General features: G+C 37.1%; 3 protein-coding genes across 4 annotated transcripts; all 3 read left to right on the top strand.

Moving 5' to 3' along the window:
- Nucleotides 1-379: 379 nt before the first annotated feature.
- RB195_021381 (uncharacterized protein) lies at nt 380-1063 on the top strand (the record flags this gene model as incomplete). Its single annotated transcript, XM_064208093.1, has 3 exons — nt 380-419; nt 473-554; nt 934-1063. The coding sequence occupies 3 exons, from the start codon at nt 380-382 to the stop codon at nt 1061-1063; spliced, it is 252 nt and encodes an 83-aa protein (XP_064063974.1).
- A 3199-nt stretch (nt 1064-4262) lies between these two features.
- Nucleotides 4263-5215, top strand: RB195_021380 (uncharacterized protein; the record flags this gene model as incomplete). Its single annotated transcript, XM_064208092.1, has 3 exons — nt 4263-4302; nt 4356-4440; nt 5101-5215. 3 exons carry the CDS (start codon nt 4263-4265, stop codon nt 5213-5215), a joined length of 240 nt encoding a protein of 79 aa, XP_064063973.1.
- A 5333-nt stretch (nt 5216-10548) lies between these two features.
- RB195_021379 (uncharacterized protein) lies at nt 10549-11466 on the top strand (the record flags this gene model as incomplete). Of its 2 annotated transcripts, none has more annotated exons than XM_064208090.1 (3): nt 10549-10600; nt 10654-10744; nt 11352-11466. In XM_064208090.1, the coding sequence occupies 3 exons, from the start codon at nt 10549-10551 to the stop codon at nt 11464-11466; spliced, it is 258 nt and encodes an 85-aa protein (XP_064063971.1). The 2 variants fall into 2 exon arrangements, with proteins under 2 accessions (XP_064063971.1, XP_064063972.1); XM_064208091.1 differs by having other exon boundaries at nt 10561-10600.
- Between the last annotated feature and the right edge of the window lie 5792 nt (nt 11467-17258).

The raw sequence follows: 17258 nt of genomic DNA, 5'->3' as shown, positions 1-17258 counted from the left end.
AGTCAGTTATCTTCTTGATCTTTTTTTGTATCTTTTTAATAGCGTCCTCTTAGTTTTCGCTTCTTTTCAATTTTCAGTCAACCTTTTCCATCCAGCATCTGGCTGTTTTTAATAGTTGGACTTCGAACAGTAGTGGTACGGCAAGGAATTTAACAACATAGCGGTAACGGAAATGGACAGTACTTCATTTTTTCGTAAAAAGTGAGCCTGATGGAATTATTTTAAATCCTCCGAACTGTCGACTATCAAAGCTTTTTCAAAGTTGTGGTCACTCTAACCACCGCATACCATTCATCCTCTATAATGTGACCAGAACGCTCAGGATTGCTATAAAAATCTCGGTGTTTCGAAGTTGAACCATCGGAGCATCTGTCCAACAATGAAGAGACTTCTATTCCTTTTCTTCTGTCTTGCTCTAGGTAAAATTTTCTGGTTTCACTAATTTTCAAAGCTTATAGAGAGATCATTGCAGTGAGTGGAGCTAGGAGAGGTAATGAAGATCCATGTCTGGAGATCTTTGGGAAAACGGGACCTTGTGTAGCATATTTCGAAAGGTAGGTTATCATTCTCTCACTGCTTTACCTTTAGCTTGGAAAGGATTATTGGCAAGCATATCAATATAAAAAAAATTAGATAAGTTTTAGGTCCCGTAGAGGATCTCAAAAAAAAAATAACCCGATATAGAAATTTCGATCATGCTTAATAAGAAATTCTTGGCGAAATATTGCATGTGTGTATTCATTGAGTGAGCAAAACACTTTCTAAAAATGGCTTCCACTCCTGATAGGAAAATACAGCTTTTCTCTATTTGTTGATGATTTGAATCTAATCCTACATTAGTTGCACCGCCTCTCCTTGTCACATGATTTGGAACAGACATGATCTGATCTGTCATCCCTGAATGTGATATCATTTAAATGTTCTGGATTTTAGGTGGGGATTTAATCCAGAGAAAGGCCGATGTGAAGAATTCATCTACGGAGGTTGTGGTGGAAATGGAAACAACTTCGAAAGTAAGGAAGATTGTGACAAACGTTGTATGAACCACTACCCGAAGAAGTGATGCCTGCTGTTTTCCGAATTATCGATTGTAAGAAATAAAGCATTTATTTGGAGGAATGTGGTTAACAAAATGAAAAAAAATACTACAGATAAGGAATAACAAAACAAGTCAGACCTCCTTATTTCATCCCTCAAGTGATTCAAAAAATAGCTTCTGGAACTTACGGGAACAATCATGTTCCCGTTCAAGTGCTGGTCTCTTTAAAGCAGTTTAAACCGAAATTGGCGACGTTCGGAATATGAATAGATAGGAGTCGAGGTCTAGCTCACGAGCAAAAGGACGACCACGCTCATTCGCCTTTGTAATCCAGTCAAACCCATGTGAAACAAACAGCCTCCCGCTCTTCTTAGGGAGGAGGGGTTCTGGAATTTCGAGTCTTCATGGATGGTCATCGTAGTGAACTCGTAAAACCTCTTCCGTACTCGTTCCATTGGGGAATGTGGACGCCCATGTGAAGCTTTCTAGGACCGATTTTGCGTTGAAATCACTAACAATGACCTTGTAGAAGGTATAGCCTTTCCTACAGAAATTCTCTAGGACCGCATAAAACCCTTCGATCGCTTCATCATCGCTCGCCGTTGAGCAAAAGCGATAGCAAAGACAGTCAAAGCTAGCGTTGAAGCACATCTCATCCATTAATATTGGATTCAAGTCGCCTGTTGTTGGAATTATCGAGTGGCAAGTTATCGGCGGAGGGCATTTTTTCACAGGAAACATGGTAATGTTTTATAATTTCCATGTGCAATCACGCTGTGGATAAAGTCAGTGACCTGTCACTGTAAATCGGAAATCAAAGTTCCAATAAATCACTTCTTCTCCATCCGATGAGAGGAATTTTGTCAATGACCTCAGGAAAGAATGAGCGTTGATAGGTAATAGAAAATTCCTATCAACGACGAGACAACGGAGAAGTGTGCCAAAGAATTTGTGCTTCCAGAAGCTTCAGGGGCTCAACCTTGTGAGCGGAAATATTTCACAGCTACCATAACTGCTTCCTCCAAAAATGCTCCTATTGCTTCCTTCAGAAAATCAAATTGACAAAAAAATAAAGCGAATACTTCGTTGGAGGGCCCTTCCATTCATATACTGTGACAGATACTACATGATCTGTTTCTTTCTTTCGGTGCAATTTTGTTCAGTCGACATTTTTTGTTTTATAATGCGTTGAGAGCAACCAGCAGAAGGAGAAGAGGTATGTAAGGGTGTTCCTAAAATTAACAATTTTACTGACACTTATTTCTGAGAAATTAAGATATTTTGTCAAAAACCATGCACCAGTTTCCATAAACTCTCTTCCCAAACAAGCAGAACTCATCCTCTGCTACGCACATTGCCACGTAGGCATCAGAAAAATCAAAAAAAAAAGAAACAAATACCGGTGCAGATTATTTATTACGGATTTTCACCCAACCTAGAAAAAGTTGCCTGGAAAGAAAAAATCATTCCGATGATTGTATCCACTATTTCGGGATGACACGTATTAGTTCACCTTTTTTTATAAGGAAAAAAGAAAACTCCAAGCATCATGGTTGTTTCAGAGCGATTACATTTCACGAACTGTACAGTATGTTTGCACAAACAGTAAGCTTAAATTATTGTAGTTATAAGTCGTAATTTAAGTGACAACATCTCTCAATTTCACATCTTTTTTCATTGAAAGGAGGTGAAGCATTTCCTCACGTAAAGAGCCTCAAGTAAGAGTTGTGAGGTAGCTCAGAAAAAGATGAATAGTGCTCAATGCACGATCGTTGAATTCGGAGATGAAAGCTGATGACCACAGGGACCGGAAGAGCCTACGCGGATCCGAAAATGACGGTCAGGGTAGCGTCGTGGAGAGACGGACGCAGCTCCCAAGGAGCGACGTGTTCCTCACGCCTTCATACACAGCCTTTCCTGCTGAGGATATTCTATATTCGCTGGTAGATATTCCCATTTTAATGCATATAACAACGAACAAGAACTTAATCAAAATTTACGAGGAGTCCGTCCAGTGTAAGCTTTGAGTGTAAGATTTGCTTGAGCTCCAGCCAGGATTAGTATCGATATTTAATAACAACTAACGTTAATCTAAGCTATCTGAACTCTCCATTCCGTTTATAGCACATCATAGAATAAGTCATCAAAACTCCGAAATAGTGGTGGAAGTTACTATACTATCGTTCAAATCGAAGATCATAACACACAGGACACTTGAGGCATTTTGGATCACTTCCAAAAGTCCAAAAATGAACAGTAAGGAAGAGTGCATTGCGATCACAAAAGAAGTGACTCTATATCAAGATCTGTGCGGCTTTTGATCTACTCGGCAGGTAGTCAGGTCCCTATAAAATCCCTACTGACTTGTAGTTGTGGTACATGGTGGCTTGTTGCGTTACCAAATCTAGCAAGTTAGGTAAGCTTTAGCCGATTTGTTGCTGTTTGAGTTTACCTACCATTTTAATGATTTTAATGCTTAATTTTAATGCTACCATTTTAATTTTAATGGTCGCTTGAGGGAATAAATCAGTGATGGATTTGATTTTTTCCCAGCTCTGACGAAGGCGAAAACGTCGAAACGCTAGCTGTTAATATATAATAATTATCAATAGCAATCCTGGCTACGCCAAAAGCAAATCAATTAAAAAGCTACATATTTAATATGTCAAAATAAAAAGACTGTCGAGCACGGGCAATTAAAAAAAATGATAATTTCCTACACTATTCAGAAGGTTCTAGAACAACAACAATCAGCCTTTACGAATTTTGTGGCTGGTGAAAGGTACTAAAACAGACTACGATATAGGGAACTCAAAGAATATTTTAAATTTTTTTTTTAAAGAATAATGCCTCTCCATACGATAATGATCTCAACGCTGCTCCTTAATTTTAGCAGTAGCCTTGCAACAGCATTTAGCACGTACTGCGCGTTAGTAAGTAAGATTATTTAAAATTATTGCAGTCTGACAATAGTACTACGATGAAGCAAACGAGTGATACACAGAAAAGAAAACATGCTAGTAACGCGAAAAAAAAAACATCCGACGCGTGTAATCTAAAATGAGTAGGATTATTTCAAAACTCCTGAGCAATGTACATTTCAGAGGTTTTTCTAACAATTACTCAATCTAACTGTATCGCTCTCTTCGCCTGGCAGCGCGATCGGAGCTGCTATAAAAGGGCCACTCATTTGAGGTTCAACCATCGGATCATCTGTCCAGCAATGAAGTGCCTTCTAATCCTTCTCTTCTTTTTTGTTATAGGTAACATTTTTTACTGACACTAATGTTAAAGATTTATAGAAAGATCATTGCAGTGAGTGGAGCTGGGAGAAATGAAAAGATAGATCCATGTCTGGAGGAGTTTGGAGTAACGGGACCTTGCAGAGCTCGTATTCCCAGGTCGATTATCATTATTCCAGTACATGAATTTAGCATCAGAAGAATCATCGGCAAAGATATCTGAGAAATTCAAACAAATAACTTTAGGCTCCCGTATATGATCTCGACTGTAGCTAATATTGGGTGAGTAGTGCAGTCAGCAAGAGGTTCCGGTGTTTCTGCATGATCGATCGGAGGATCGAATTCGTCCTAGTGCTCACCAAGCCCTTCATCCCACCTTAGTCGATAAATTGCTGCCAGGCTTCACCGGGAGCATAAGAGCACTGACTTGACACATCGGCTAGCCCCGCACGTCAGTGCATAGTTCAGACACACGTTCGTAAACCCCAAACGATTCTGAAATGAAGTGAACGTGGCGCTGCATCGTAAGGGGATTGTTTAACGCTAGACCCTTTATCGTTTTACATTATAGTTAATCCGAGACTGATAATTCGTTCATGCTATGTAATGGGTAATTGTCGAACCTTTGCATGTGTTTTCACACGTGCATATACAATTGAGTGAGCACAACATTTGCTAAAAAGTTAAAAAAAACCACTTTCTGTTTCTGTTATTTGAATCTAATCATGCTTTAGTTCAACCGCTTCTCGTAGATGTGAAACAAATATGATCTGATCTGTCGTCCTGAATGTAATATCAGTTTAATAAATTGGAATTTAGGTGGGGACGTAATAATGTAACTGGAGCATGTGAGAAATTCTTCTATGGAGGTTGTCATGGAAACGGAAACAACTTCCCAAGCAGATCTAAATGCAGGAAAATGTGCAAAGCATGATAAATAAAGGAAAAACTCATTTTTTCTCTTTCTGAAGGAGTGATGGTTTTAAATAAAGGATTTTTTTAGAACAATGTGTTTTAGAAGTTGACGACTAGCACTGACTACTTCAGAGTTCTTCATTAACCTTTTCACAAAACCTGTCACAATCAGGATATCTACAACAAATAAACTGAATAGGAGATGAGTTCTAAGCTGTTTTCATCACATATTCTTGTTCGCTTTGAAATATGTGGTTCAGCACCACGAGAACACGTGCTATTCTGCTTATCCACAAACACATATTTCAAGTTAGGGAAGAGTATTGACATGATCATTTTTGGGATTAGCATTGCGGATGCCGCAACAAGGAGATCATATGGGAAGCAACTTTTTTCCTCGTAGTGTTCTTTAAAGGCAAATATGATTTGCTTAATAGCGAAGCTCTCTTTAGTTTGAGTGTACTACTATTTCATGTGAGAAACATCTGACACTGTCGTCAGAAGTGGCTGTAGAAAATCCTTTTCGCTTCTTCGGTCATATTACAAAGTGACCAGCAGACCGCCTTGTTCAACGTGCTCTGAGGATTCTCCCGGATTCAAGCTGGAAGAGGCCTTTTGGCGGAAACACTAAGTTCTAGACTGAGGTGGTGAAAGAGGAGCCGAGGACGGTCTGCGGGTTGTGGAGTAGTGGCGAATGGATTGATCTTGTGCGAGCTCTTGTAGAAGAACGAGTAGGTGGGGGAGATCTGTTCTCAAGGACGCCACCTCTCGGCGAGGATGTAGGCATTCGCGTCATCCGATGAAATGTCCGATAATACAGATTTGTCCGCATTTGAAGAAAAATTGGTTTTTACGTTCTCTAGTTTTTCTGGAACCTAGCCGAGAAAAGTAGCGAAGTTTTACCCCTAGTTTTCTTTTTTTCAATTAGCTTTAGAGAAAGCCAGGTCTCCTTCAAGAATTAGAAGTCAGGGGTTTTCTTTGATGCTGTATCAAAATACAGCAATGGATTTTGAAACCGCTCCACTAAAGCCGCATAAAGAGAAACAGTGCGAAGTATCGGATTTTCTGCTGCACGTCAGAATGTGTCTGACTTCAAACAAAGCACGATAATGCAGTTTATACCTTATGAGAAATTGTTTAACGCATGTTTTGAAGGTGGATTTTTTCCCTTTTTTTCTGCAGTTTCCTCGCGCTCTCAAAAGCTGTTAGGTAACTAGCTGGAAAATCTGGTAAAATTTTTCTATCAAATCCTAAAGATTAGGGAGCCTCCGAAAATGACAACAACAACAATTTTACAGCGCGAATCTTCCTCTACAAAATGAGCCCTTATGTGCAGTACTGTCAGCTTGAACATAATATATATAAAAGATGGCAAACAATATAATAATAAAATATTAGTAATCTACCTGTTTTGTGGTTGTCTTTTTGCTCAAGTTGAATTTCTGTTGTGAGCTTGTAACTAATTGTTGATGATCGGTTAGGTTGATCCGGGGAAATTTTCTGGGCTCAATTGCTTATCTCTACGTTTGATAATAAAATTATCACTTATTTATTCTGTATATTCAGCAGCCAATCTCTGGAAACGGTAACAACTTTAAAATTAAAGAGCAATGGCAAGTAATTTGTTAAGGAAAGATTCTGAGAGATCAGTAGTTACAGAGAGTTTCTTTGGAGGAATGTTATTAGAAGTTGAGGATTGGCATATATTGCCTCGGAGATCTTCACAATTATATTCCATTATAATTACATTTAATTTTAAACCAAAATAGAAGACTACAGTTCTAACTCTGTTTTCCTCAGATATTTTTGTACGCTTTTGAATAGATGGCTCAGTACAGTGAGAATATGTGCCACTCCACTCATACACCAACACATATTTGAGTCACGATATATCAGCATCATATAACCATTATTGATTCGTGATCAGAACACAGTAAAGATGAGGACAGGGTGTATTTTTATACCATAATATCCTTGACCTTGGTTCTGCAACATTTTCCTTTTTTTTTAGAGAGAACCGAAAAGAATCCGAGCTCATATCATGAATTTCCTGGATGTACGTGCATGTAAACCGATGTATGAAATGAGCAATGAGCTTTATTACTATGATGTCTCAATAGAACGAGGTAACGATGTTTTTTTCTGTTGATTTCTTTGAGCTGTTTTTCAAAGAGGCCCTAAGAGGATAAATTATCACTGATTGCTTGATTTTTAGTGCTCTGCCGGAGGCGGTGCCAAAAAGTTAGCTGTCAACAAAGAAAGATCTCTACGAATTTTGGCTACAGCTCAAGCAAATCAACATAAAAGCTACGTATCCAACAGGCGAAGATTCGAAAGCAACCGAACATGGGCTTCACTCAACTAAAAACTGCGATAAATTTCTCAGAAACAGATATTTCCGATATAAATTTGTGTAAAATTTGTATATAAATCACCGTAGCCGCTGCAATCCAAAATACTTTTCCAAAAATCATCGGGAAAAAATACGTTGAGCAAAACTTATGAAATGTTAGTTATTTCTTTTCCGGTAAAAGTACGATTTCTTGGAAGTTTCAAACTTTGGATGGAATCTGGAACTTTTTATCCTGTTGTCATATCACTTGTTTGCACGTGTTATCAGGAATGGTCTTATCTAATTCGACTGACTTCGAATAATTTCGATATTCAAGGTATGTTTGAATATAGATTGGCTATACCAGGATAAAAGAATAGTTCGTGCAAATTCCATCTCTTAGAGATTTCAAGGAAACATGCTCGAGTAAAACAAAACCAGATGAAAATTTGCAAGACATTTAGTAGTGATTTCTGTCCCACAGATTTGGTTGTGCGATGCAGCCAAGAATCCATTCTGCTTTGTAAGGATAATTAATTTTCATTTGAAACTTGTGACATTCACTCCATTCATTTGAAATTTGTGACAAAGTTCATCCGTGTAACCTCGCATGTTCCAATCTTTATCCGCACACTCAATACAGATTCTTACAGATTTTTTTGTAGATTCTGAAGTGTCGTTGATCAGTTTAAGATTCATTAAAAATAGTTTTGTTTTTCTTTGTTCTGGTTGTAGGCGCTGAAAGTTTGATTTTTTTTTAAATGGAACCAAAAAACTTTCCGATTATGATACTTTAGACACCTAATGATACCCATCATGAAACGTAGTTCTTGAACTAGCTTTCATTATAAAATCAGAAGGATAAATTGTGGTCCCTATCGTTCTAAATATACATTCCAACTAAGGAATTCGTTGCGGGAAGGCACAAAGGTTCACCAGCGTAATCCAATGCTAGACATCCGTGAGGTTTAGCATTTACCTCACGACCTTCAGATTCAGGAGTCGTAAAGTAGTCGACTTCGGCCCTTCCTCACCCATTTCTTCTGTGTATGACACCGTTCATTACTCTATTTACTTTTAATTACTCCTACACAAACAATTTGTGCCTCTTTTAAATGTACTTGGTATAGAAGTTCACAAACGAAAAGAAACAACGGATTTACAGTGAGTGTATAAGACGAAAACACCGATCTTAAAAATTAAAAAAAAAACTAATCCTGGCTCAACTGTAGATTTAAAAAAATAAAATGTAAACCATATGTTGGACTGTTCTGAGTGAAACATTGCACTGTTCCCTCTTCAAAACTAAAAGTATAGTAGTATGACAGTTGCGTGAAGATGCATCACCTCTATTGTGGACGAGTTTCCCGCAAATACGGGTTTTTTTCGTGTTTTCGTTTAACTTTTGAGGTCTTTCTCCGATGATGGCTGATCCACGTAGTGGATTCGGCTCCTGATACAATCGAGATAAGAAAGATAACTTTTTTCGCCCGTACTGCTCCGTTCTCCAGGAAAGTCGGGATCCCTTAGTGAAAATAAACTATTCTACTTACTTTCGCTATAAACTGCGGAAAAATCAGTGATGAAGGAGTTCGGGCACGATGCCAGAAATTCGAAAGTTTCAAAGCACTCGCTCCTATTTACAAACATCTTCCAGCTATTCGAGGAAGTTTTGTCAGCTTGTGGATCGAGATTTGTTGCGCATGATTTGTGTGCATAGTGCTATTGTTACGAGGGCGTGCGGTCAAGTATGTGGCAAAAAAAAAGAACTGACACACCCATCCACACACAAATAACAACTTGGATGTAAATAGTAATGATATTAGATGGGTGGATAACTAGAACTTGACATGTTTTCTCACAGCATGATATCATTCGTGCACATCTTGCAGTCATACGGTAATTAGATGTTTGTTGCTTTGATCCTTTGTAGTTCTAACAAGTTCATGTAAGTGTTATACCTTACGGATCCTACGGATTTCTCTTGTTTCCAGACATGATTTCATAATAGGTGTAGAACCTCTATTACCTCTATTAGGTGTAGAGACAAGTGCTGGTAAATTATGAGGGAAATTGAAAGCAGCGGGAATAGTTATTCTAGTTATTCTATTCTACTTTATTTGTTGTAGATATCCTGATTGTGACAAGTTTTCTGAAAAGGTTTATGAAGAACTCTGAAGTAATCAGTGCTAGTCTTCAACTTCTAAAACACATTCTTCTAAAGAAATCCTTTATTTGAAACGATTGCTCCTTCAGAAAGAGAGAAAATGAGTTTTTCCTTTATTTATCATGCTTTGCACTTTTTCTTGCATTCAGATTTAGTTTCAAAGTTATTTCTGGTCCCTTGAGAACCTCCATAGTTGAATCGTTTACATCTACCAGTCTTTGGGTTAAGTCCCCACCTAAATTCCAGTTTATTAGACGGATATTATATTCACGACGACAGAACACATCATATTTGTTTCAATTCAAAGAGAAAAGGTGAATCTAATTAAGTATAATTATATTCAAATAACAAGAAGAGAAACTGGTTTCTCCTAAACTTTTTAGCAAATACTGTGCTCACTCAATAAATGAACACGTGTGAAAATTCATGCGAAGTTTCGACAATTACCCTTTACATAAAAGGACCGAATTTTCAATTTTGAATTAAATATAAAGCAAAAGGATAAAGTGTCTGGAGTTGCTCACTCCTTTTGGGATGCGCCACCACGTTCACATCAATCCAAAATCGTTTGGTGTTTACGAACGTGTCTAGGCTATACAAATGACTTTCGAGGGCTGGCCGAACTCAGTGTCTGTAAACTCAGTGTTTTTATATTCCCAGACAACAAAAAACATCCGACGCGTGGAATCCGAAATCAGTAGGATTATTTCAAAATTCCTGAGCAATGTACATTTCAGAGGTTTCTCCAATAAGTGCTCAATATAACTGTATCACTCTCCTTCTCTGGGAACACGAATTGAACTGTCAGATCTACTATAAAAGGGCCACTGATTTGAGGTTCAACTATCGGATCATGTGTCCAGCAATGAAGTGTCTTCTATTCCTTCTCTTCTGTATTGTTATTGGTAACATTTTCTACTTACACTAATTATAAAGATTTGTAGAAAGATCATTGCAGTGAGTGGAGCTATAGCTGGGAAAGAAAAAGTGAGACGTCGATGTCTGGAGGAGTTTGGAGTAACGGGACCTTGCAAAGCTCTTTTACCAAGGTAAATTATGATTATTCCAGTACATCAATTTAGCATCAGAAGGATCATTGGCAAAGATGTTGATCTGAGAAATTCAATAATTTTGTGCTCTCTGGAGGGTGTAGTGTAGCGGTTAGAGATTCCGCTTCCTGCACGATCGATCGGGGGTTCGAATCCGCCCTAGTGCTCACCAAGCCTTTCATCCCTCTGGAGTCGATAAATAGGTACCAGACTTGTCTGGGAGGATAAAAACACTGATTTGACCCACCGGCTAGTCCTCGCAAGTCACTGTATGCCTAGACACACGTTCATAAACCCTAAACGAGGCGCATGCCAAAGGGATTGAGAAATGCCAGGAACTTTATCCTTTTGCTTTATAGTTAATTTGAAACTGAAAACTTGGTGTTTTCATGTAAAGGGTGAATGTTGAAACATTACATGAGTTTTCACACTTAGATGTTCATTGAGTAAGCACAATATTTGCCAAAATGTTTAGAAAAAACCTGTTTCTCTTGCTGTTACTTGGATTTCATTTTGCGTTAGTTCCATCCCTTTTCGTTGATTCGAAACAAATACGATCTGATCTGTTGTCTTGGATGTAATATCCGTCTAATAAACTGGAATTTAGGTGGGGACTTGATCCAGAGACTGGCGAATGTAAAAGATTCTTTTATGGAGGTTGTCAAGGGACCAGAAACAACTTTAAAACTGAATCTAAATGCAAGGAAAAATGCAAAGCATGATAAATAAAGGAAGATCTGATTTTATCTCTTCCTGAGTGATCAATGGTTTCAAATAAAGAATTTCTTAAGAGTGTGATTGAGAAGTTGAAGATTAACACTGACTACTTCAGATTTTATCATAAACCTTTTCAGAAATTCTTTACAATCGGGATATCTACAACAAATAAACAAGAATAAGAGATGAGTTCTAAGCTGTTTTCATCACATATTCTTGTTCGCTTTGGAACATGTGGTTCAGCAGAACGAGAACACGTGCTATTCTGCTTATCCACAAACACATATTTGAAGTTAGGGAACAATATTAAAAAATGAAAAAATATCCGTATCAGTCTTGGCTACATCTCGGAATAAAAGCTACGTATTCAAGATGCGAAGATTCAACGGTAGTCGAACATGCGCACTGCTCAATACACTAACGGATTTCTTGTAAAAAGATATGAATTTTTGTAAAAATCCTCATGGATCACCGTGGTCCCTGTATTCCAAAATACCTCACATCATGGGGAAAAAAGACGTTGAGCAACACTTTTGAGATGTTAGTTGTTTCTGTTCCCGCCAAAAATACAGTTTCTTGGAAATTTCAAACTATGAATGCATCCTGGAACTTTCTACCCTGTCGTCATATCACTTGTTTGCACGGAAGTCTATCAGGAGTGGACTCATCTGTTTATAACGTCTACCTCGCCTGACTTCGATTATATTCATAGTATGTTTGAATGCAGATTGGCTATACCAGGATAAAAGAATAGTTCGTGCAAATTCCACCTCTTAGAGAGTCCAGGAAACCAAAAATTAAAAGAAAAATGTTTCTAAGAATGCACTACTCCCATGAAGTAGACAGAAAATGCATATTCAAGATAATACTTCAGCAACAAAACAGATGAAAATTTGCTAGTAATACATTTAGTAGTGATTTCTGCTCCACTTTTTTGATTTCTGTTTGTGCGATGCAGCCGAGAATCCATTCCGCTTTGTAAGGATAATCCATCAGGTTCCATTTTTTTTTTTTTTTGAAATTTGTGACAAAGTCCATCCGTGTAACCTCGCATGTTCCAATCTTTTTCCGCATACTCAATAGAGATTTTTACAGATTTTTTTTTTGCAGATTCTGAAGTGTCGTTGATCAGTTTAAGATTCATTAAAAATAGTTTTGTTTTTCTTTGTTCTGGTTGTAGGCGCTGAAAGTTTGGTTTTTTTTAAATGGAACCAAAAAAGATTTCCGATTATGATACTTTAGTCACCTAACGATACCCATCATGACATGTAGTTCTTGAACTAGCTTTCATTATAAAATCAGAAGGAGAAATTGTGATTCCTATGATTCTAAATATATATTTAGCCTTGCGATCACCAAATTCAGAAGTAAATTAATCGAATTCGGTGCCTTTCTCACCGATTTCTTTTGTGAATGATCCCGTTCATGACTGTACCTTTGATTCCTCCTACACAAACAAACTTGTGCCTATTTAAAATGGACGCAAAATTAGTTACTGTATTTAAAATATAGGGGTTAACAAACGAACAGAACCCATTGACTCACAGTAAGCGTATTTAAAGAAAACAGCGATTTTAAAAAGAAAAAAACTGAACTTGGCTCAGAAGCAGATTTTAGAAATGTGAACTATATTTAGCACTCGTCTGAGTGAAACCTCTTATTGTTCTCTCTTCTAAACTAAAAGATTTTCTGTAGTAGTGACATTTGCGTAATGGCGCATCACCTCAGTTGTGCATGAGGTTCCCACAAATACGAGTTTTTTTTTTTCGTGAGCATTTGGGGTTGTATTCCTTGACGATGTCTGATCCACGTAGTGGATTCGGCTCCTGATACAATCGAGATAAGAAAGATAACTTTTTTCGCCCGTACTGCTCCGTTCTCCAGGAGAGTCGGGATCCCTTAGTGAAAGTAAACTATTCTACTTACTATTGGCTGTAAACTGCAGAAAAATCATGGTGATGGAAGGAGTTCGGGCACGATTCCAGAACTTCGTAAGTTTCAATGCACTCGCTCCTATTTACAAACATCTTCCAGCTATTCGAGGAAGTTTTGTCAGCTTGTGGATCGAGATTTGTTGCGCATGATTTGTGTGCATAGTGCTATTGTTACGAGGGCGTGCGGTCAAGTATGTGGCAAAAAAAAAAAAAGAACTGACACACCCATCCACACACAAATAACAACTTGGATGTAAATAGTAATGATATTAGATGGGTGGATAACTAGAACTTGACATGTTGTCTCACAGCATGATATCATTCGTGCACATCTTGCAGTCATACGGTAATTAGATGTTTTTTGCTTTGATCCTTTGTGGTTCTAACAAGTTCATATAAGTGTTATACCTTACGGATCCTACGGATTTCTCTTTTTTCCAGACATGATTTCATAATAGCCGTGTACCTCTATTAGGTGTAGAAACAGCCGCTGGTAAATTATGAGGGAAATTGAAGGCAGCGAGAATAGCCGAATTGAGGCGGCATAACGTTTCTATGAACGGGCGTCAAACGATTAGCGCCTAAACGTCTGCAGGTAGCACGATTGTTACCATTTCCTTTGATTATGCAGCGAAAACAAGTGCTACTAAGCGAGTAACCATTATTATGGCGAGAGACTAGTAAATCACCAAGTAATTTACTACTACTATAGTAGTAAAAGTAAAAAAGTCAAGCGATTAGGAACCGAACGATTTTTTCGTGCATCGATGCGTCTTCAATTGTATGGCGTTACATGTTGCGCAATCAACGGAACAATCCGCTACCGTAATCATAAGGTCGAATATCCATCTATTTACAAGATACTCTCCCTCATTCTATGACCAGACATTCAGGCCAATCACAGGCAATCAAAAAACAAAAACATGCGCGCAATATTCGTCAAATTTTTAATATTTGCTAAAATTTGTGGACGTTTGCAACACTAAATGTTAGTTGACAGTTTCAAGCAATTCCTTTATTTCACGGATTTTTAAGTTCTGGATTTCGGATAAGATATTGATGATGGTATAGATACTTGGTAATGTTCTTCCACCTTCTGCTTCACTTCTTCAACTTTCTGCTTTTGATTTTAATTTTTTGAAAGATTTTTAATTACTCCTTAAATCCTTACACGTTAGAATCCTTATGTGCACTCCGCGAAAACTGAATTCCCTAAAGTCAATGATTAATATCGTCGTTTGAGTAGTGATCTAAATATTCGCGTGAATTAAACTGAATTAATTCAAAGTATACTTATAAATTCTTATTTAAAGAAAAACTATTTAATTTTCTACAAGGATTCAATGAGTACTGATCTAAATATTCGTGGAAGTTAAACGGAAAGTTATAAATTCTAATTTCAAGAAAAAAGTATGTAATTTTCTACGAGGATTCAAGTAAAGTACTTATACGAGCATAACCTTTCACAATAACTCAACTCACATTAATCAAACATCTAAAATTGGCCTCATGCTGTGTAATGAGGAAGCTTGCCGATAGCAACTCTATACATTCACATACACGAATAGAATATTTCAAATAACATTCGCTCTATACAATGCTTATGGGTGGCAACTTGCCATCGGCCACAATCCACACACACGCACACAATAGTCGTATTCAATACGGATTTTAAATGATCAATAAATGTTGATATGTCAATCATATACGTATTATTAATAGCTAAACCTATGTGGATATACGTGACAGACAATGCAGTTATCAATAATTATGGATTAACCTGAGGTTTGTATCCTTATGTCATTTGAGATTTTATCCTTTAAGGTCAGAACAAGAACAAACGCGATACCTTCTCTAAAACGTTAGAATAACTTGTTATAAAAATAGTATAAATAATACAATATAAATAATATAGTATAGATAATATAAATATAAACGATAATTTAAGTAAATAACAAAATAATCTATATATAATCTAATAATATAATAATAACCTTAATAATATAAATAAATAATCGAATACATCGCTGAGTTTTTGTCATTATATTACTGGATTAAAATTGCTTAAAAAAAACTGCGGATTATCTTGAAGAAAATAGAATTATGTTTACACAATGTATGAGTGATGCTGGTAGATTTTCCAGGATTTCAGGATTTTTTCTTTTGAGCAGAAACGCTTGTAATATTTGAGGACACATTTGAGGCAGATACGTTTGCTCTGAAATAAGGAAACTTGCGGAAAACAAGGCTTCCGTGATATTTTGGGACCTAAAACTTTGAAATGATTGGATAGGGCCAAGGAAAAACTCTACATAGTAGAGAAATCGATGCTTTAGAAGTTCCCACATAAGTGTATTGATGTGGAGTTCGTTCTTCCTGGCCAAACTTCATCCTGACATTCCTGAAACTTACGTTTATAAAATTGAAAGTTCAAAAAAGTCTGAGACAGCATTTCGAATTTCACTTTATCATGTCTCGAGGACAATTTTTGTTGAAGCAACTGAGGCACACCCCTCCTCACGTGAACTGCGTTGAATTTCACTACGATGAGGGATCTTTCAGTTAAGGATTAACGGGCGTAAGATGTTTCGTTCCAGAATGCTTATGCAAATCAGCGTAAAAGGTGATTTTGTGGTGTATATACCGGTTTTGTAGCGTGACGTTACGTTACGAGGGGCAGACGTCGAGATGTGTCCTCTTATCCTCCCATCATTGGTGCTTGATTGGAAATTGATACTTAAGGTTCCCTACCAAATCGATTACGTCATTCCTATACAAGGATCGTAAGGACATCTAATCATCGTAAAGGTGGAGAACAGTATCGAACATCCCTATTTACCAAAAACAATTCGTTCATGGATTCATATAATTTCGGGAAATTTAAAACGAGCACTACCGTCACGATTCTGTTATTCATCCAGTTTCACTGACATCGAGAAATTAATACTCGGCTACCGTATTCAGTGTACATCAAAACATTTTCGTTGATGTTGTGAACGAACTCGTTTTCAACATGATGATGAACTCGAAGAGACATACGACTTTGAATAGAACTGGAATTGATGAGCATTTTTCTTTTGTTGGGGGGATGGGGAAAAAAGAAAAAAATTCTTCTTTATTCCAGTGAATTTATGTGATTCGAATGTGTTCAATCATTAAAAGATATTTTAGGATTTTAAACAGTTATCTATTCTCTTTAATAGAGTTTTATTGTATTTATGATGATGTTTATAGCTGTATAAATGTGTGAATAAGACGTTTGATCTGATTCTGTACTCGTTTTCGGGTGGCGATGCGATTTTGATTGATTTGGTGGTGAGAATCACGGCAGGCGGCACGCGACCGTCTATCGTAACATTATCGTTCGACGACCTTGCCGGTGTTATATGAAACGGTTTCGACTTTATACATATAAATAACCCCTGTCTACATTTGACAATGAGATGAGTCAAGTGAAATTCCCAGAGAAAAAAAAAACTTATTTTATGCTACGGAATGAAAAAAAATTAGGGGAAAATAAATTTGATATAAATTATTCCACTAAATAGTTTCAGAACCGCAAAAATACTACACTTTACAATTAATCCCTTCAGGAACTATTTTTACATGGATCTTCACCGGGACTTATGACAACCGTATGCATTTTATCACAGTTTTATTTATTTATTTATTTATTTATTTATTGAAAACACTTGCAGGCGTGTTATAAAACAACAAAAAAAAACAGGATGGAACAGAGCTCATTAGAATTTCGCTGGAATTTTACACAACAAGACTGTCCCTTCAAAGCAGTTCAAAGTTTTACTTCATTAACAAACATATCAGCTGTCTAAAAATCCAACTTCACTTTAAAAAGTAATCCA

Source organism: Necator americanus, chromosome X, assembly GCF_031761385.1.
Source record: "Necator americanus strain Aroian chromosome X, whole genome shotgun sequence".
Taxonomy (NCBI): domain Eukaryota; kingdom Metazoa; phylum Nematoda; class Chromadorea; order Rhabditida; family Ancylostomatidae; genus Necator; species Necator americanus.
The sequence above is the reverse complement of the archived record's forward strand: the minus strand, read 5'-3'. Positions and strand labels throughout refer to the sequence as shown.